Source organism: Triticum aestivum, chromosome 3B, assembly GCF_018294505.1.
Source record: "Triticum aestivum cultivar Chinese Spring chromosome 3B, IWGSC CS RefSeq v2.1, whole genome shotgun sequence".
NCBI classification, from domain to species: Eukaryota; Viridiplantae; Streptophyta; class Magnoliopsida; order Poales; family Poaceae; genus Triticum; species Triticum aestivum.
The window spans coordinates 796973242-796994752 of record NC_057801.1 but is presented as its reverse complement, the minus strand read 5'-3'; the positions used below and the strand labels follow the sequence as shown (position 1 = coordinate 796994752).

General features: G+C 40.4%; 1 protein-coding gene across 1 annotated transcript; it reads left to right on the top strand.

Annotated features, from left to right (window-relative positions):
• Positions 1–18373: 18373 nt before the first annotated feature.
• Positions 18374–20741, top strand: LOC123066643 (uncharacterized). The gene is made up of 5 exons (XM_044489687.1): positions 18374–18420; positions 18495–18623; positions 18703–18987; positions 19946–20014; positions 20571–20741. Exons 2-5 carry the CDS (start codon positions 18546–18548, stop codon positions 20739–20741), a joined length of 603 nt encoding a protein of 200 aa, XP_044345622.1. The 5' UTR covers positions 18374–18420; positions 18495–18545.
• Positions 20742–21511: the final 770 nt, after the last annotated feature.

Below are 21511 nucleotides of genomic sequence, written 5' to 3'. Positions count from 1 at the left end.
TTGAACCAGGAGGTGACAGGTATGGTTGTTTATTAACGCATGGTTAGTTTTATGCTTGACTCATATTATCATCGTCTTAGTTAATGGTGCTAATGGTGCTTATCTTGTTGTTTAGGCAATTTAAATATGCTGACCCTAATTCCAAGCAATACAAGTATAATATGCAACTTGGAATCATTCTTAAACGAGAACACCCATGGATAATTGAGAAGAAGGAAGGTGATATTGTCATTAAAACCCGCCTAGCTTTGGAGTGGTCTGATTATTATGAATGATACTCTAGATGATAAGGGGCAGACTGCTGCAGATCGTGTGAAGGAAGTTTTTTGGGTAAGTTCCAAGTACCTGGGAGTTAATTTGAAAATTTGAAAATTTGTATTGCACATACATATTTGACATGAAAATCTATAAACTTGTAGAACTTGTTTGAGATCCACTTGAAAGATGATGAAGATCCAGACAAGGTGGAGAATGATGCTGATCGTGTGTTGGACAATTACGCAATGAAAAAAGTGAGAGACATGATGTATCAACTTCGTGTGGATGCTGTGAAGTTCTACTTTGAGAAACAAGGAGAGCGGCTTGGTGACACGTCGGCATGTTCAAAAGAACTTGAATATGCCAAATACTTGGAATGCAAAATACCATCATTTAAGGAACATGCATGGCCTCATCTTTGTGCTTATTGGTGCTTAAAGACGTTCAAGTCCTTAAGGAAGAGAGGGCAGGAATCTCGATTCAAGAGTGAAGATGTTGCTTGCTACGTCTTGAGCTTGCGTTGGTTTTCCTTGAAGAGGAAAGGGTGATGCAGCAATAGTAGTGTAAGTATTTCCCTCAGTTTTTGAGAACCAAGGTATCAATCCAATAGGAGGCTCCTCAAAAGTCCCACGCACCTACACAAATAAACAAAGAACTCGCAACCAACGCAATAAAGGGGTTGTCAATCCCTTCACGGCCACTTGCGGAAGTGAGATCTAATAGAGATAGTATGATAAGATAAATATATTTTGGTATTTTATAAGATAGATGCAAAAAGTAAAGATGCAAAATAAAAGTAGATAGAAAGCAAATATGATAATAGATAGACCCAGGGGCCATAGGTTTCACTAGAGGCTTTGATGTCTACTACACAACCTTCTTCTTGTAGACGTTGTTGGGCCTGCAAGTGCACAGGTTTGTAGGACAGTAGCAAATTTCCCTCAAGTGGATGACCTAAGGTTTATCAATCCGTAGGAGGCGTAGGATGAAGATGGTCTCTCTCAAGCAACCCTGCAACCAAATAACAAAGAGTCTCTTGTGTCCCCAACACACCAAATACAATGGTAAATTGTATAGGTGCACTAGTTCGGCGAAGAGATGAAGCTACAAGTGCAATATGGATGGTAGATAAAGGTATTTGTAATCTGAAATAATAAAAACAGCAAGGTAACTAATGATAAAAGTGAGCGTAAACGGTATTGCAATGATAGGAAACAAGGCCTAGGGTTCATACTTTCACTAGTGCAAGTTCTCTCAACAATAATAACATAGATAGATCATATAACAATCCATCAACATGCAACAAAGAGTCACTCCAAAGCCACTAATAGCGGAGAACAAACGTAGAGATTATGGTAGGGTACGAAACCACCTCAAAGTTATTCTTTCGGATCGATCTATTAAAGAGTTCGTACTAGAATAACACCTTAAGACACAAATCAACCAAAACCCTAATTTCACCTAGATACTCCATTGTCACCTCATGTATCCGTGGGCATGATTATACGATATGCATCACACAATCTCGGATTCATCCAACCAAGACAAAGTACTTCAAAGAGTGCCCCAAAGTTTCTACCGGAGAGTCAAGAAAACGTGTGCCAACCCCTATGCATAGGTTCATGGGCGGAACCCGCAAGTTGGTCACCAAAACATAGATCAAGTGGCACGTGATATCCCATTGTCACCACAGATAAACACGGCAAGACATACATCAAGTGTTCTCATCATAAAGACTCAATCCAATAAGATAACTTCAAGAGGGAAACTCAGTTCATCACAAGAGAGTAGATGGGGAGAAACATCATAAGATGCAACTATAATAGAAAAGCTCGCGATACATCAAGATCATGCCATAGAGAGAACACAAGAGAGAGAGATCAAACACATAGCTACTGGTACATACCCTCAGCCCCGAGGGTGAACTACTCCCTCCTCGTCATGGAGAGCGCCGGGATGATGAAGATGGCCACCGGTGATGGGTTCCCCCTCCGGCAGGGTGCCGGAACGAGCTCTCGAGAGGTTTTTCGTGGCTACAGAGGCTTGCGGCGGCGGAACTCCCGATCTATCTTGATATTCGATGGTTTTAGGGTACGTAGGCTTATATAGGCGAAAGAAGTCGGTCGGGGGGTGCTCGAGGGGCCCACAAGACAGGGGGCACGCCCAGTAGGGGGGGCGCGCCCTCCTATCTCGTGGCCTCCTCGAGGCTCTTCTGACGTGAACTCCAAGTCTCCTGGGTGATATTCTTCCCAAAAATAATGCTGCCAAAGGTTTCATTCTGTTTGGACTCCGTTTGATATTCCTTTTCTTCGAAATACTGAAACATGCAATAAAACAGCAATATAGGTTGGGCCTCCGGTTAATAGGTTAGTCCCAAAACTAATATAAAAGTGCATAATAAAGCCCGTAATCATGCAAAACAGATAATAAAATAGCATGAATGCTTCATAAATTATAGATACGTTGGAGACATATCAGGCTTCTCTCGAGATAGCATAAGTATTATGGTGGGTGAACAAATTACTGTCTAGCAATTGATAGAAAAGCGAATAATTATGAGATTATCTAGGCATGATCATGTATATAGGCATCATGTCCGCAACAAGTATACCGACTCCTGCCTGCATCTACTACTATTACTCCACACATCGACCGACTCCTGCCTGCATCTAGAGTATTAAGTTCATAAGAACAGAGTAACGCCTTAAGCAAGATGACATAATGTAGAGGGATAAACTCATGCAATATGATATAAACCCCATCTTTTTATCCTCGATGGCAACAATACAATATGTGCCTTGCAACCATTTTTGTCACTGGGTAAGGACACCACAAGATTGAACCCAAAGCTAAGCACTTCTCCCACGGCAAGAAAGATCAATCTAGTAGGCCAAACCAAACTGATAATTCGAAGAGACTTGCAAAGATAACTCAATCATACATAAAAGAATTCAGAGGAGATTCAAATATTTATCATAGATAAACTTGATCATAAACCCACAATTCATCGGATCTCGACAAACACACTGCAAAAAGAGTTTACATCGAATAGATCTCCACAAGAGAGGGGGACAACATTGTATTGAGATCCAAAAAGAGAGAAGAAGCCATCTAGCTAATAACTATGGACCCGAAGGTCTGTGGTAAACTACTCACAACTCATCGGAGGGGCTATGGTGTTGATGTAGAAGCCCTCTGTGGTCGATTCCCCCTCCGGCGAAGCATTGGAGAAGGCTCCAAGATGGGATCTCGCGAATACAGAAGGTTACGGCGGTGGAAATTGTGCTTCGCTGGCTCCCTGGATGTTTTCGGGGTACGTAGGCTTATATAGGAGGAAGAAGTACGTCGGTGGCCGCCCGAGGGGCCCACGAGACAAGGGGCGCGCCCTACCCTCTCGTGGCCGCCTCGACTGCTTCTTGACTTGCACTCCAAGTCCTCTGGATCACGTTCGTTCCAAAAATCACGCTCCCGAAGGTTTCATTCCGTTTGGACTCCGTTTGATATTCCTTTTCTTCGAAATACTGAAATAGGCAAAAAAACAGCAATACGGGTTGGGCCTCCGGTTAGTAGGTTAGTCGCAAAAATGATATAAATGTGTAAAATAAAGCCCATAAACATCCAAAAGGGGTAATATAATAGCATGGAACAATCAAAAATTGTAGATACGTTGGAGACATATCAAGCATACCCAAGCTTAATTCCTGCTCGTCCTCGAGTAGGTAAATGATAAAAACACAATTTTTTATGTGGAATGCTACCTAGCATATTTCTCAATGTAATTCTCTTTATTGTGGCATGAATGTTCAGATCCAAATGATTCAAGATAAAAGCTTATAAAACATAAAAATAATAATACTTCGAAGCATACTAACAAATAAGCATGTCCTATCAAAATACCATAGCCAAAGAAAGTTTATCCCTACAAAATCATACAGTTAGGCCATGCTTCATTTTCATTACACAAAATACTCCCATCATGCACAACCCTGAAGACAAGCCGAGCAATTGTTTCATACTTTTTAACGCGCTTCAGCTTTTTTCAACTCTTACGCAATACATGAGCGCAAGCCATGGACATAGCACTATGGTAGTAAATGGTGGTGGTTGTGAGGACAAAAAGAGGGAGAAGATAGTCTCACATCAAGTAGGAGTATCAACGGGCTATGGAGATGCCCATCAATAGATATCAATGTGAGTGAGTAGGGATTGCCATGCAACGGATGCACTAGAGCTATAAATATATGAAAGCTCAACAAAAGAAACTAAGTGGGTGTGCATCCAACTCTCTTGCTCACGAAGACCTAGGGCATTTTGAGGAAGCCCATCATTGGAATATACAAGCCAAGTTCTATAATAAAAAAATCCCACTAGTATATGAAAGTGACAACATAGGAGACTCTTTATCATGAAGATCATGGTGCTACTTTGAAGCACAAGTGTGGAAAAAGAGATAGTAGCATAGTCCCTTCTCTCTGTTTCTCTCATTTTATTTTATTTTCTTTTCTCTTTTTTTATTTTTTTCTTTTTCTCTTTTTTTTTCTTTGGCCTCTTTTTTTCTTTTTGGGCTTTCTCTTTTTTTCTTCTTTTTTTTCTTTTTGTAAAGTCCGAAGTCTCATCCCGACTTGTGGGGGAATCATAGTCTTCATCATCCTTTCCTCACTGAGACAATGCTTTAATAATGAAGATCATCACACTTTTATGTATTTACAACTTAAGAATTACAACTCAAAGCTAGAACAAGATGTGACTCTATATGAATGCCTCTGGCAGTGTACCGGGATATGCAATGAATCAAGAGCGACATGTATGAAAATTATGAAGGTGGCCTTGCCACAAATATGATATCAACTACATGATCATGCAAAGAGCAATATGACAATGATGAAATGTGTCATAATAAACGGAATGGTGGAAAGTTGCATGGCAATATATCTCGGAATGGCTATGAAAATGCCATAATAGGTAGGTATGGTGGCTGTTTTGAGGAAGGTAAATAATGGGTTCGATATCGGCGAAAGTTGCGCGGTAATAAGAGAGGCTAGCAAAGTGGAAGGATGAGTGTGCGTATATCCATGGACTCACATTAGTCATAAAGAACTCATATACTTATTGCAAAAGTCTACTTAGCCCTCGAAGCAAAGTACTACTACGCATGCCCCAAGAGGGATAGATTGGTAGGAAAAGACCATCACTCGTCCCCGACTGCCACTCATAAGGAAGACAATCAAAAGAGCACCTCATGCAACAAATTTGTCACACAACTTTTACCATACGTGCGTGCTACGGGACTTGCCAACTTCAAAAAAAGTATCTCTCAATTTCATAATTATCCACTAGCATGACCCTAACATTACTACCTTTATATCTCAAAATAATTATCAAGCAACAAATTGATCATAGCATCCAATTCACTTCCTATGATAGTTTTTATTATAGCCAACTTGGATGCTCATCATTCTAGGACCAAATTTGTAACCAAAGCAAATACCATGTTGTTCTAAAAGACTCTCAAAATAATATAAGTGAAGCATGAGAGACTAGCAATTTCTTCAAAATTAAGTTACCACCGTGCTCCAAAAAAATATTAGTGAAGCACTAGAGCAAAAACTATCAAGCTCAAAAGATATAAGTGAAGCACATAGAGTATTCTACCAAATTCTAATCAAGTAGGCTTCTCCCAGAAGGTGTGTACAGCAAGGATGATTGTGGTAAACTAAAAATCAAAGACTAATATAATATACGACGCTCCAAGCAAAACACATATCATGTGGCGAATAAAAGTATAGCTCCAAGTAAAGTTACCAATGAACGAAGACGAAAGAGGGGATGCCTTCCCGGGGCATCCCCAAGCTTAGGATTTTGTCTATTCTTGAATATCTTGGGGTGCCATGGGCATCCCCAAGCTTAGGCTCTTGCCACTCCTTATTCCATAGTCCATAAAAGCTTTACCCAAAACTTGAAAACTTCACAACACAAAACTCAACAGGAAATCTTATAAGCTCCGTTAGTGAAAGAAAACAAAACCACCACATAAGGTACTGTAATGAACTCATTATTTACTTATTTTGGTGTTAAACCTACTGTATTCCAACTTCTCTATGGTTTATAAACTATTTTACTAGCCATAGATGCATCAAAATAAGCAAACAACACACGAAAAACAGAATCTGTCAAAAACAGAATAGTCTGTAGCAATCTATAACTAACGCAAACTTCTGGAACTCTAAAACTCCTACCAAAATAGGAAGTCCTGAAAAATTTGTTTATTGATTAGCAGCAAAAATAATCAACGCAAAAGCACGTTTCTGTGATTTAACAAAATTAAATTCGTGCCGCAAAGTTTCTATTTTTCAGTATAATCAAATTAACTATCATCATCGGTTATCCTATAGGTTCTACTTGGCACAAACAGTAATTAAAACATAAAAACACATCTAAACAGAAGGTAGATGCAAGATTTATTACTAAACAGGAATAAAAACAAAAAACACAGAGAAAATTGGGTTGCCTCCCAACTAGCGCTATCGTTTAACGCCCGTAGCTAGGCATAAAAGCGAGGATAGATCTAAGTAGTGCCATCTTTGGCACTTGATTCATAAGTAGTACGCATGATAGATTCATAAGGTAATTTGACTTTCTTTCTTGGAAAGTGCTTCATGCCTTTCTTTAATGGAAACTGGAATCTAATATTCCCTTCCTTCATATCAATAATTGCACCAATCGTTCTAAGGAAAGGTCTACCAAGAATAATAGGGCAAGAAAGATTGCAATCTATATCAAGAACGATAAAATCTATGGGCACCAAATTTCTATTTGCAACAATGAGAACATCATTGATCCTTCCCATTGGCTTTTTAATGGTGGAATCCGCAAGGTGCAAATTTAAAGAGCAATCATCAAGATCATGGAAACCTAGAATATCACATAAAGTTTTCGGAATCGTGGAAACACTAGCACCCAAATCACAAAAAGCAAAACACTCATGATCTTTAATTCTAATCTTTATAGTAGGTTCCCACTCATCATTAAATTTTCTAGGTATAGAAACTTCCAAATTAAGTTTTTCATCATAAGATTGCATCAAGGCATCAATGATATGTTTGGTAAAAACTTTATTTTGACTATAAGCATGAGGAGAATTAACAAGGGATTGCAACAAGGAAATACAACCTTGTAAAGAACAATTATCATAATCGAATTCCTTGAAATCCGAGATAGTAGGTTAAATACTATTTAAAGTCATGGCCTCTCCAATCCCACTTTTACCAAATTTAACATCAAGATCTAAAAACTCCAAATTCTTGGGACGCCTACTCATGCATATTCAGTCCCATTATTATCAAGATTCATATTGCAAAACAAAGATCTAATAGGAGACACGTCAATCTCTACTCCTAATGGAGCAGTTGGTGAATAGTCTGTCGGTTATTTTTCGCTGGTTTTATTTCGTCCTCCCACCTTTGCTGGGTTTTTTTCGTCGGTTTTTATCGTCCCACCTCCCCATACCTAGAAAAAAAACTGTACCCCGCCCCTCCTCTCGATCCACCCCCTCCCGCTGTGGCCTCTCTCTTTCCCTCGTCTCCCGCTCCACCGCCGCCGCCCCATCTCCTGCTCTACCGCCGCCGCCCCATCTCCTGCTCCGCCGCCGAGAGGAGTTGCCCTTCGCCGCCGCCGAGATCTCGTGCCTCTCTACAGATCCCTCCCGCTCTCCTCTTCGTCCATCACCTAATCAAAAATCGAAACCCGCCGCCCCTCTGTCTCTGCTGGTGCTCGAAGGAAGACGAGGGCTCCTCCTCCCGGCGATTCCCTGTGGTCCTCGGCGGCGGAGACAGCTAGGTCAATCCTCTTTCTCTGGCTCACCCAATTTGCCCCGGGCCGGCGACCTAGGGTTAGGGTTACCAGCTCGATGCTGCCGCCCCGTGATGTCGCAGGTGCTGCTATTACCCGCCGTCGACCCCGTGTGCTCGTGGCCGGCCCGTACCGATGTTGTTGTTCGTGGCTGGCCCCCCTTGTGTTCGTGCTGCTGCTGCTTACTGTGCTCACATGCGGAGGTCGTGCGTCCGCCTTGATTTATACATCGCTGCTTGATTTCATCGGATGCCTAGGTTTCAACCCAGCACAGTCCAGAAAAAAGCATGAAAGCATCCACCGATCCAGCATTGCACGACTTGATTCTTTTCCTCTGCATGTACGCACTAGGTGCTCCAAGCCTCCAACGTCGCGCCGCCGGCTGCCGTCCCAGCCTCCCCATGCCCAGCTCCCCTGGTCTCGGCTCCCGCCATCCTTCGTGAGCGCGCGGCCCGGCTAACTGCCTACGAGAGGACGTCCCAGCCATCGTGATGCTTGGTAATTTTACATCACAGGATATTATAACTGGTGTTTGGCTCAAAGTTTTAACTGAATTATGTAGCCAGCTTATGTGGCGTCAGGTGGTAGCCGGTGCAAGGTCTGCCTCACCTTAATTTTTTTCCGTCCTCCGCCACTGACTGTGCTCCTGTCCTGTGTCGTGCTGGTGCAGCTGCAGCGAAAAGACAATGGGGTGATGGGCGCCGGGGGTGGGCACTAGCGGTTGGTGGAAGGCGCTGGCGGCTACCCGGCCGCCACCACTCCACCGGCCGCGTGTAAGTCCTTTTTTACTTGTGCTCCTCTCTTACCATGCAGATGCGGTGATAGAGGACGAGGCCGCGAAGAAGGATGCCAATGGCATGCAGCAGTAGCAGCGTCTTATCAGCAGGTCACTGCCATTCCGGCAACGGCGGACTTCACCATTTTTAATACTCCAGCACCAGATTTTGTTGCGAAGGATTTTGATATTGTGGTGCAAGAATTGATATCTAACGCAATGCCTGGACAAGCTATGAGTCGTTCCTTACCTGGTAAACCTGTTAGAGGATTCACTGGATCCGCCCTTCTAAAATATGATTTGGTTTGCATGTATTAAGTGACAGAGGTTGAACTGACACATGTGAAGAACTCAACGACTTGATCGAGGGTAATTTTTTATCCCACACACCGATCCATTTGAAAAAGATTTGATATCCCTCAGATCACTTTGCACTGCAGGTAATTGTTGCAGTAGCATTTTTTTATGGTTATCTGAATGAATGGAAAAACTGAAGAGAAGTGGGCCCAAATCGAAAAATACTTTTTCAATTGAGCCGTCATGTAAATGTCCAAAATTGAGATGATTAATTCACTTATGTATGGTGTAAAATTTATATGCTTGTGGTGTTCTTTTTATGGTTTCACCTTGTCTGGTGGCACTCACATAGTCACATGTACCAAATTGCACGTTTTCTGTGATGTGGTATAACACCATGGTGAAGAAACCATTCAGACTCCACAGGCAAAATCATTCGGAGAATTATCATCTATATTTGCGCTCATGTGTCTTTTCATGTTAGGGTCATACTTCTACATTATTGGACATGGCAGTGAACCATTCATTTGTTACATGGAGTGCATTCGACAAATTAGGTAATGCTTTCACTTGTGCTGTCATTTATTTTATATATATTTATATGAAATAAATATACCCAATTGCACGTTTTCTGTTGGGTGATTTTGGAATCATCCAACAGTTTTTGATTTTAGAACTTTTCATCTAACCTTATATTTTCGATGGAAATTTTAGGTTTGGGTCATACTTCAACAATCATCTACGTCCGATCAATTACCCGAGATGTAATTGTCTCCAAACTGGAAGTAGAAATATAGTCCGAATCTTAATTTCAAGATCTTCACGTACACTTTGCTCTTAGTGCCAGGCTCTAGGAACTGTTCCCAAATTATTTATTTTATATGCTAGAACTCCAAAGCTTAGACTTATGTAGTATTAAATTACTTAATGGTATGCAAAGTCCACTTCTAGGATAAGATCATCTTTCAGCAATAGTATTGAACCGTGCAAAGTTAAGTTCTATTTATTTATTTTTTGTCCGCGCAAAAAAAAACACCTTCGACCTCCAACGCATGGCAACTCAGCCAAAGACTGGCGTCAGTTCATGCACACCCTCCCTCTAGCAGCTCATATCTTAGGCATATTCCCTGTTTTCTTGCAAGTTTAGAAAGATCCTCTTGGTGATATCTCCGATTTTCATGCAAGTTCAGAAACATTTTAGGTTATGTCGTCTCTTTTCTTTTAATGCTCAGCTTGTATCCTCTTGCAATGCAAGATTATCCATATTGCTGGCAGCCCTTATTTTTTATGTGTGCTTTACTATTCATTTTTTCGTGCATATGCATTAAACTGATAATGTAATATGGAGATCCAAAAAGGTTATTGAGATATTGATATTGCTTCTCTATAAATCGAAGAAGGAAGTCTTTTATGTGATTCTTTTTTCCATTTGAATGCACTCCAGTTTCTTCATGGATTAGTTATTCAAACCTGCAGTTCTTTCTATAGTCATCAAGGGCAACATGAATAACTCCATTTTGGAACATAAAGCTGGACATAATTTAAGGAATGGATCCACTCCCCTCAAGAAGGACGACGACCACAACGAGGTATATATACCATATGTGCTCATACCATTTTATTACATTTACAAGTTCTTGTTTATGTGTAATTATCGTAAAACTAGCTGGATCAATTTAGTCTTGTTTTGGTCGGATGAATGACAACAGAAGGAGTACCTTATGACCAGTCATCTTATACGTAGCTTTTCAATTACAGAAGCGCAATAGCTAAGAATTATAGCCCTTTCTTCACTACATTTGCATATTGCTGGTGAGTGATATGTATTAATTTTTCATCTAAACTACCGCATAGCATAGTGGGACAAAATGTTAATCCATCAACGATTATTGACGTGGCTTGTCTTTGGACCATGCTTTTTTGTTATAGGTTGTTCTTCTTCTACATGGAACTTAGGTATATGCCTATAACAAATTTGATCTTTGTTTGACTGAGAAGAAAACTGTATTTGCTCCTTTTAGCCAGTGGTGTGATGATATTGTTTGTATACTGCTGACTGAAGTTTTGTAGTGTTTACTACTACTAGCAAAAGGGCCCGTGCGTTGCAACGAGAGAGAAAAAAAATCATAATCTCCGATGTAATTATGTAAAACTTTTTTAATTTAATTTTTGCAAACGTCAGCAATAAAGTTACATTGAGTATTTCTTTTTGGACTATGGAATTTGGACGTATCATAGCAATGTTTGTCATGACCCATTTCAGCTCTCCGATGAACGAGTCTTTCAATCATTTTTATTTTTGTTGTTCAGAAAAACATGAATATATATTTAATTTGAGAAGGTGTTTTATCTAATTTTTGAGAATATTTTTAAAATGGAATCATTTTTGTGGTGACTAACATTTTTTTGCAATATTATGTTTCATTTGTAATAGCTTTTGTGAGAGCATCAAACTATGATGCATCCTAAACATAATTTTAAAAATGATTAACATGCAAGATAATAGCATATTTAAAATCTACATATTTTCTGAGATATTTTCACATATAACATGTTAGATTTGAAGTTAGAATTTGACAGATATCAGTATTTTTCAAAGATTTGAATTTGAAAAAAGAAATTAAACAAAGAGAAAAAAACAGGTCGGGTCGAGCAGCGGTTGCGTGGTGCAACCAAAAGAAAAGAAAGAAAAAAATAAGGGCCAGCAGGCATCGAACTCGTGGTGCAGCCAAAAGAAAAGAAAGAAAAAATAAGGGGCAGCAGGGATCGAACCCGGGTCTACAGGACGCAAGACACAAGCTCCAACCAGCGGGATAGATACATATGCATGCGATATCTGAGAGGATTGTTCAATATGAACCAAACACAAGGTGGATGCAGCCGCGAAACGTTTTTTCTCACTTAGCGGTGGCATAGCGGGTAATTAGTGCGAACTTCGGGGGCAATTTTCCTGACGGACGACCAGAAGCACTATTTGCTTTATTAGTAGGGAAAGATATATATAGCTGGTGTAGGGTTTTATAGTGCATTTTTTTCACAATGGAGTTTGGTCACAACCATTTGTAAAAATTGAATTTTCTCTATAGAGCCTTCATTAAATTTTAACTTCTTTTCTTGACTCATGTGTTATGACATTCAGATTTAGGGTACACATTCCCAATAATACTTTCATCTGCAGCTAGAAAAGCTGATAAAGTTGATTCTCGTGGGGTAAATACATCAAGCTCTAGAGTTTGGTAAATAAGAACTTGCACCAAGAGGCGAAGAAAATGTACTTTCCAGTTAAAATATCTCCCTTGCTTTAAGAACCAGGCTTCAAACATATATTAGTCCGAATACAGTTCTTGCTGTTAGCTTGATTTTTTTTCTGGTAATACCACTATGCTTAAGAACATGCTCTGATGTTTCTTCTATTTTGTATTTTTTTGGCAATTTTCAGCAAGCCTTTCTGGACGAAATAGAAAAAATGATAGCTAATGTTGGGTGTTTCTCGACACATGAAGACTGCAAGTGAAGTTAAAGCTGCTATCTTTAAAGCCAAAGCCATGAGAAAGGCATGTACTTGGTTGTAGAGCCTTGTATATGTTGTGATGCCCTTCCTATTTTCTTATCTATATTATGATTTACTGTCAATGCAGTGTACCATTTGCAATGACAACAAATTACTTACTTGCTTATCTATCAAATAATTTAATGTCAACGAGGCATGTATAGGAGGACAATAAGCTTGTTTCTTTCCTTCTGTTTTTCTATCCACAAAAAGGTGGAAAAGCTCCTAAATTTCACATAATGATGGTCAATGGTAGCTATTCAGTGTGGTTCCAACATAAAAAATAAATATATCTGGAAATTTTAAGGATACCAAAAGCATTCGTCCTCATGATTCGGGTATCATACTTAAATGAGCTTCAAATTAATTATCTTTGTACTCAATCTTTTGTTTATAATCTTGCATAAGAGGCATTGGAGCATGCGTGTGTCATGTCTTTAGTTGTCACATCAATTTTCTTGACAAATTTCAGGGGTTCCAGTTACTGAATGTCGGATGTCCTATGTCTATATTGGACAAAATGACACAGGAAAGGCCAGTCGGCACATGACTTACACACATCAAATCGAATCAATGGTGAGTTTCTATAGCCACATGGGTGTTGTGTCACTAAGTTAGAGCCTCAGCCGTGGTGTACATATTTTTAGCCTACTGATTTTTAGGCCACTGATGCAGTATCAGTATGCTTTATAAAATTATCTGGGTATTGCAAAAATAAATAGTGCATCAAAATTGAGCATTAGCTGTGGTCTACATATTTTCAGGCTACTGATTTTTAGGCCTCTGATGCAGTATCAGTATGCTTTATAAAATTATGTTGGTATTGCAGAAATACACACATCGAATTGGAGCGTTAGCCTACATATTTATGGACTCTGGAGTTATGCCACTTCTTTCACCCTCAACCTATATTGTGTCCCTATACCTTTTTTGCTGTTTTATTGCTTCACCCATAATAAGGATAGAGACCTCTTACCTCAGCAAAGGCGATATGGGTGGAAACTCAAGATGCTGCATAAGAGAAGCTGCAGAACTAGATTGAGCATGCAAAGGAACTGATAAGTCGTCTTGGGACGTGTTTCAAGTGAGGAACATGAAACTACTTCAATTGCATGATTGCTACTTGCATCAAACCAATGTAGTCAGTTTTTGTATTTTTCATCCACTATTTGTGTAATCCACATTTGCGGTTGGAAAGACAGAACTTTCCCCTTCCCCCTTCCCTCCCTTGTCGCGCCCGCTTCGCAATCAGGGGGAACCCCAGCGCCGCTGGCCCTCGCCCCCTCCCAATCCTCCCTCCTCGCTACCGCCAGGCAAAGCCGGGACGGTGTCGGTGGCAATGGGGCTTCCTCACCTCCCGTCGGTGTACTCTTGCGCAGGGAGACGGTGGTGGCGGCGTGTTGGCGGTGTGCAGCACGTTCTTTGGCGGCGGATCATCTGCGTGTGGTTTCAGTGGATGCTCCTGTCTCTCTCTGTGGTTACAGGTTGTCGCCGGTCCGGCTTCTCGCGCCGTTGAGCGGGTGGCTGGTTTGTGCCAGTTGTAGATCCAAGCAGGGAGCCCTGGTTGGGCATCAGGGGTAACGTTTGGAGAGGTGACGGGAGGGATGGGTGGTGTCGATGCGGTCCGGCCACCTGTCACCAGCATGGGTGCCAGACATCAACGTACTCTTCTCCCACCTCACCTCTTCTTAGACCCGGGTGCTCCCGAATGACTTGGCCTTTTTGGTTGCTTGCTCTCAGCTTATTACCATAGACCACAGCTCCGCAAGATGTTATTTTCATAGTTTTGTGCAGGTATGAGTTTGTTTTGAAAATATATATGGCCAAATGTCGAATCACCAATTCTATTTCGTAGTAGCCTTTTGTTCTAAGCAAAATATGGTTATTACTATTCTCGATTCTTTATGTTATTTTGGAGACTTGCTCTCAGCTTTGTTCTTGGCAGGGGGCTTGCTAATGGCTCTGTTCAAATAAGATATCTCATTGTAAATCATGGCATGCATGGATTACATCTTGCACTTTGTAACTAAACTTTAGTACAAAAAATGGTGTGTCACTTGTCAGTTTTACCTAATAATCCTATCTCTCATTGGATGATTTTCATGGTGTTGATTACACTTTATTACTATACAGATTGGATATTGAGCTCACCGTGTATAAATATCATTTGTATATAACCGTGGCTGTGCGTTGCAACTATTACATAATCTCTGAAAAGAGACTATTACATAATCTCTGAATGGAGCGGTTGTGTCTTGTCGCACATATTTAGTTTCTCTATCCACTTCAGACATGATTTTGTTGTAGTCTACCAAGCACCGCCATACTACTTATGCTCTTCCTATATGGTTGTGCAAAGCTTGATGTATACTCATTAAACTTTGTTAGATAGTAGGTCCTATCATTATGCCTAAAATTAATTGTTTCTTTGTGTCTACAATATGTTTGTCCATTATAATGGATGTTCTCGAATAGGAAAGTCTGCAGGTTCAAATCTTTCATCTATAGTTAGTAGTACCACGGTCGGTTAGGTATATTTCCAGCCAAGTTTATTCAGCATGCAGCAGTCCATACTTTCCCAATGCAGCAATCATACTTATTCTCTGCAGATCCACAAATCACAAACTTCCTAAAAATCATATTGAGTGACAAATCAAAGCATTTTTCATATTTCTATTTGAGTGATTATAGGTTTTACTGTGTGCAGGTACTTCAAGTTGAAGAATTACATTAGTAAAGTTTCTCCATTTATAAGTGGCCAAATAGTCTGTCTAAACCTTCTGTTGGGCCTCCCTTTTGATTGATGGTGTAACTTATTTCAAGCAGAGAAGTGGGTCAAAAGAGTATCATATTACAGCCCCCAAACAATAGTATCATATTACAAGAGATCACTTCGTGTGAAACTATGTGTTGGACTCATCCGTAATGTGAGGGCCTGTATCCATTATTTTGGGGACTAGCGACTGCTGTAGTGTCTGATCATGTGTGGGTTACGAATCTTTTTCCTGCTAAAAAAATTGTCACTTGAAGTATATAGTACTGTATACGACAGGGGCTGATTGGAGTTTATCATGAGCTTATTTCGGATGATGCTTTGAAAATGTTGATTGACAAAGTTACTGACGTAACTACGATGAATAGGACTAAAAATTAATCAAGTCTTACACAATCAGAATAGATACATACAAATAATTGTTCTTCTGTATATATGTTGCGTATGATAATATAAAAGGTGTATTTGTATATATGTTTATTTTTGCATATTATACGAGAGATGGGTATAGATTATGGCGATGTTTAAAAATAATCAAGCAACAAGGGTTCCAAGGCGATGCCATTGAAAGGGGCCAAAAATCATTAAGTTTATACAATAATATAACTTTTTTTTAAATACAACAATACAAGTATATATGTGTAATCGAAAAACATTAAAAGGCCCGTGACAACGCACGGGCGTTCTACTAGTAACTTTAAGATCTTCATCATTATTTTCATCTAACTTTTCTGGTTTTGCGGCCATCTTATTGACTAAGGTGGCTTGCTTATCAGAAATTTTGGCTATACCATTTTCAAGACGGGCAATTTGAGAGTTCACACCATAAAATTCTTTATTCATACATCAAGCTCTTTGTTCATAAACCCCAAAAAAACCTTTTTGTTCCTTAAGCTCTTTTCTAAAGAAATTATTATGCTCGAATTGCAAATTCATAAAGCTTCTAATATTTGAATCAATCTCTTCCATCCTTGTCAGAAGGTGGTCGGTACTTTTAGGTAAAGCCATAAGGACAAACAAGCACACAAGCAAACAGAAAAAGGCAAGCGAAAAGAGAGGAGGAGATTGGGAAAGAGAGGGTGAATAAAACGGCAAGGGTGAAGTGGGGGAGAGGAAAACGAGAGGCAAATGGCAAATAATGTAAATGCAAGGAAGATGGGTTTGTGATGGGTACTTCGTATGTCTTGACTTGAGCGAAGACCTCCCCGGCATCGGCGCCAGAAATCGCACGTTGGCGGGAGGTCGAATCTTGACTTGACTTGGTGGAAGCCTCCCCGGCAACGGCGCCATAAATCCTTCTTGCTACGTCTTGAGCTTGCGTTGGTTCTCCTTGAAGAGGAAAGGGTGATGCAGCAATAGTAGCGTAAGTATTTCCCTCAGTTTTTGAGAACCAAGGTATCAATCCAGTTGGAGGCTCCTCAAAAGTCTCACGCACCTATACAAACAAACAAAGAACTCGCAACCAACGCAATAAAGGGGTTGTCAATCCCTTCACGGCCACTTGCAGAAGTGAGATCTAATAGAGATAGTAAGATAAGATAAATATATTTTTGGTATTTTATAAGATAGATGCAGAAAGTAAAGATGCAAAATAAAAGTAAATTGAAAGCAAATATGATAATAGATAGACCCGGGGGCCATAGGTTTCACTCGAGATAGCATAAGTATTATGGTGGGTGAACAAATTACTGTTGAGCAATTGATAAAAAAGCGAATAATTATGAGATTATCTAGGCATGATCATGTATATAGGCATCACGTCCGCAACAAGTAGACCGACTCCTGCCTGCATCTACTACTATTACTCCACATGTTGACCGACTCCTGCCTGCATCTGGAGTATTAAGTTCATAAGAACAGAGTAACGCATTAAGCAAGATGACATGATGTAGGGGGATAAACTCATGCAATATGATATAAACCCCATCTTTTTACCCTCGATGGCAACAATACAATACGTGCCTTGCAACCCTTTCTGTCACTGGGTAAGGACACCACAAGATTGAACCCAAAGCTAAGCACTTCTCCAATGGCAAGAAAGATCAATCTAGTAGGCCAAACCAAACTGATAATTCGAAGAGACTTGCAAAGATAACTCAATCATACATAAAAGAATTCAGAGGAGATTCAAATATTTCTCATAGATAAACTTGATCATAAACCCACAATTTATCGGATCTCGACAAACACACCGCAAAAAGAGTTTACATCGAATAGATCTGCACAAGAGAGGGGGAGAACATTGTATTGAGATCCAAAAAGAGAGAAGAAGCCATCTAACTAATAACTATGGACCCGAAGGTCTGTGGTAAACTACTCACAACTCATCGGAGGGGCTATGATGTTGATGTAGAAGCCCTCTGTGGTCGATTCCCCCTCCAGCAGAGCGCCGACGAAGGCTCCAAGATGGGATCTCGCGGATACAGAAGGTTACGGCGGTGGAAATTGTGTTTCGGTGGCTCCCTGGATGTTTTCGGGGTACGTAGGTTTATGTAGGAGGAAGAAGTACGTCGGTGGCATCCCGAGGGGCCCACGAGACAGGGGGCGCGCCCTGTAGGGGGGGGGGCGCCCTACCCTCTCGTGGCCACCTCGGCTGCTTCTTGACTTGCACTCCAAGTCCTCTGGATCACGATCGTTCCAAAAATCACGCTCCCGAAGGTTTCATTCCGTTTGGACTCCGTTTGATATTCCTTTTCTTCGAAATACTGAAATAGGCAAAAAAAACAGCAATACGGGCTGGGCCTCCGGTTAGTAGGTTAGTCCCGAAAATGATATAAATGTGTAAAATAAAGCCCATAAACATCCAAAAGGGGTAATATAATAGCATGGAACAATCAAAAATTATAGATACGTTGGAGACGTATCATTGCTCAAAATCGGGGAGGTTCACTTCCATTTGTGGAGGCTCAACAAATTCTGGTGCGTGGAGCATGTATGTTATCTTTCATAAACTGTAACAGGTTATGATTAATTTAATTTTTATGGTTTTGAAGGCTGAGAAATATGGACCTGAGAAGGCTACCACGTTGAATACATATGCTGCAATGAAATCTGGACTCAAGAATTGGGATGGCAGTGGTAGCACCAGCACGACCCTCAGCGGGAAGGCAAAAAAACGCTTTGTACGTTCTTGCTTATCTTCTTTTCACTAAGTACTTGTTCTACATGCATCTATACAAGTTAATATCGCTAATTTTCTAGGATGATTACTCTGATTTGGCTAGAGCCGCACATCCTGATGATTGGGAGCAGCGAGAGTTGGATGGGCAAATATTATATGAATCATCTGGTGGCATTCCCCATGGGGGACTAGCAATAACAGATGGGGCGATTAAGAAGACTGATGTTATCTCAACAGCTAGAGAAAAGAAATTGAGGCCGTCAACTCCAGCAGCACATCGACGAACTGTTCAAGAAAATGATGAGCTGAAGCGACATAATGAGAACCTGCAACATAAAGTGGATATGCATGAACGGATCCTAGTGGTACTTTCAAGTTTGTCCACATATTTCAGATTGGTGATTGAAAAAACTAGCTATGTACGTTCTTGCTTATCTTCTTTTCACGAAGTACTTGTTCTACATGCATCTATACAAGTTAATACCGCTAGTTTTCTAGGATGATTACTCTGATTTGGCTAGAGCCGCACATCCTGATGATTGGGAGCAGCGAGAGTTGGATGGGGAAATATTATATGAATCATCTGGTGGCATTCCCCATGGGGGACTAGCAATAACAGATGGGGCGATTAAGAAGACTGATGTTATCTCAACAGCTAGAGAAAAGAAATTGAGGCCGTCAACTTCAGCAGCACATCGACGAACTGTTCAAAAAAATGACGAGCTGAAGCGACATAATGAGAACCTGCAGCGACATAATGAGAACCTGCAACATAAAGTGGATATGCATGAACGGATCCTAGTGGTACTTTCAAGTTTGTCCACATATTTCAGATTGGTGATTGAAAAAACTAGCTATGTATGTTCTTGCTTATCTTCTTTTCACTAAGTACTTGTTCTACATGCATCTATACAAGTTAATACCGCTAGTTTTCTAGGATGATTACTCTGATTTGGCTAGAGCCGCACATCCTGATGATTGGGAGCAGCGAGAGTTGGATGGGCAAATATTATATGAATCATCTGGTGGCATTCCCCATGGGGGACTAGCAATAACAGATGGGGCGATTAAGAAGACTGATGTTATCTCAATAGCTAGAGAAAAGAAATTGAGGCCGTCAACTTCAGCAGAACATCGACGAACTGTTCAAGAAAATGACGAGCTGAAGTGACATAATGAGAACCTCCAGCGACATAATGAGAACCTGCAACATAAAGTGGATATGCATGAACGGATCCTAGTGGTACTTTCAAATTTGTCCACATATTTCAGATTGGTGATTGAAAAAACTAGCTATTCTACTGATGCATATTTTTTTCATAGGCCCTTTTTAAGGAGATGGGAAAAGAACTACCAACGGAGCTACACCAAGGAGCGAGTTCCCAACCACATGTAAGTTTTTGCACATAGCCTTCTCGGCATACTGCATTTCCCAATTGCAACATTGATATCTTAAAGCTTCGTATTTTAATCATTGGAATATCTATACACACATGATTTTCTGGACCATGGTGCACCCAAACCTACACTCAGCGTGGTTGGATCCATTTATGTTTTCTTGAGGTTTTGTGCCAAGTTAATGTTGTGCAAACCCGATTTTCTTAACCATCAGCTAAAATTATTCTTGTACTAGGCCTGCTCGGGATTAATTTTATATTATATTAAACTGACACACAACCCTAAGCTACAATGCCAATCCAGTCCATGAGAAGATTTTAAAGAAATAATTTTAACCTTTGTATCATTCCTGTGCTACAGGACTGTACGTCCTCATATCTAGATATATACTTAGAATATTGTATATTTTCAGTCTCAACAATTCCTTTACCAACTGAGGAACATATCCAGTTTATTGTACAGTTAACTACTACTTATTTTGCTATTTTTCTTTTAAAAGAAAATACTCCATAAGCTCTCCTGGTGTGTCTAAATTAATTCTATGATGTAGGGGACACCTAATTCATCTCATATGAGACCCCAAGCCGCCGATGACAACACTGGTGATGATGATCTGGGTGCAAATGGTGGTGCTGACAACTCCAGTGAGAATACCAGTGACAACAACGTTAGTGCTGGTGGTGGCGACACTAGTTCCAACATTTGTGAAAGTAAGACCTAGAATCATAGATGGTGGTTGTAACCTTGGATATGCAAAACTGATGGTTATCCTTGTAAGCTGAGAACTGTTATGTAGATTGCTTCTGATGCTTTGGATGCAAAATTGATGGATGTATCTAATGATTATGATTTGTATTGATGATTAGATACAGTGTAAATATGCTCTGGCTATGTTGCAATAATTCCCGTCGGGCATGAACTGACAGTGAAATGCACGCTAATTCCTGTCGGGGACTAACTCACAGCGAAATGCAATAGTACTCCTGTCGGGCATTTACTCACAGCGAAATGCAAGCATTTTCCTATCGGCCTTGAACTCACAGCGAAATAGAACGAAAATTTCCTATCGGTCATGACCGACAGCAATGACCCATAAACATGGCAAGCCTAAAGCTGACAAAAAATAGTGTTGGGCTGGTCTTTGAGTGGTTCTATCTAGGGCACATCTAGATGACTTAATCTCACCTAAAAAGAATCTAAATGGCTAAGTCAAACATAAAAAGAAAAGAAAGAAAAATACCCACACGAAATCTCCACCTAAAATCTGATATCTATATCTATATTTGTACTCCTATATAGTGTATGAGTATGGAGGGATGTAGACCGTTGGATCTTTGTAATCCGACGACTCACACTCGATTGATTTAGACAGAGACTCGCGCTTCTGGGATTCGCGTGCGGCACACCTTTTGCTGCCCAGACTGCCACTGTGACAAAGAGTACACGAAGCTTCAAGATTCTCCCGCTGGCCACTGCCACCTAGAAATCTCT

Coding starts and splice junctions, on each gene's coding strand:
- LOC123066643 (XM_044489687.1), top strand. CDS start 18,546: ATGAAATCTGGACTCAAGAATTGGGATGGCAGTGGTAGCACCAGCACG. Junction 18,988..19,945: donor TGCATGAACGGATCCTAGTG/GTACTTTCAAGT, acceptor TTTTTTTCATAG/GCCCTTTTTAAGGAGATGGG. Junction 20,015..20,570: donor GAGCGAGTTCCCAACCACAT/GTAAGTTTTTGC, acceptor TCTATGATGTAG/GGGACACCTAATTCATCTCA.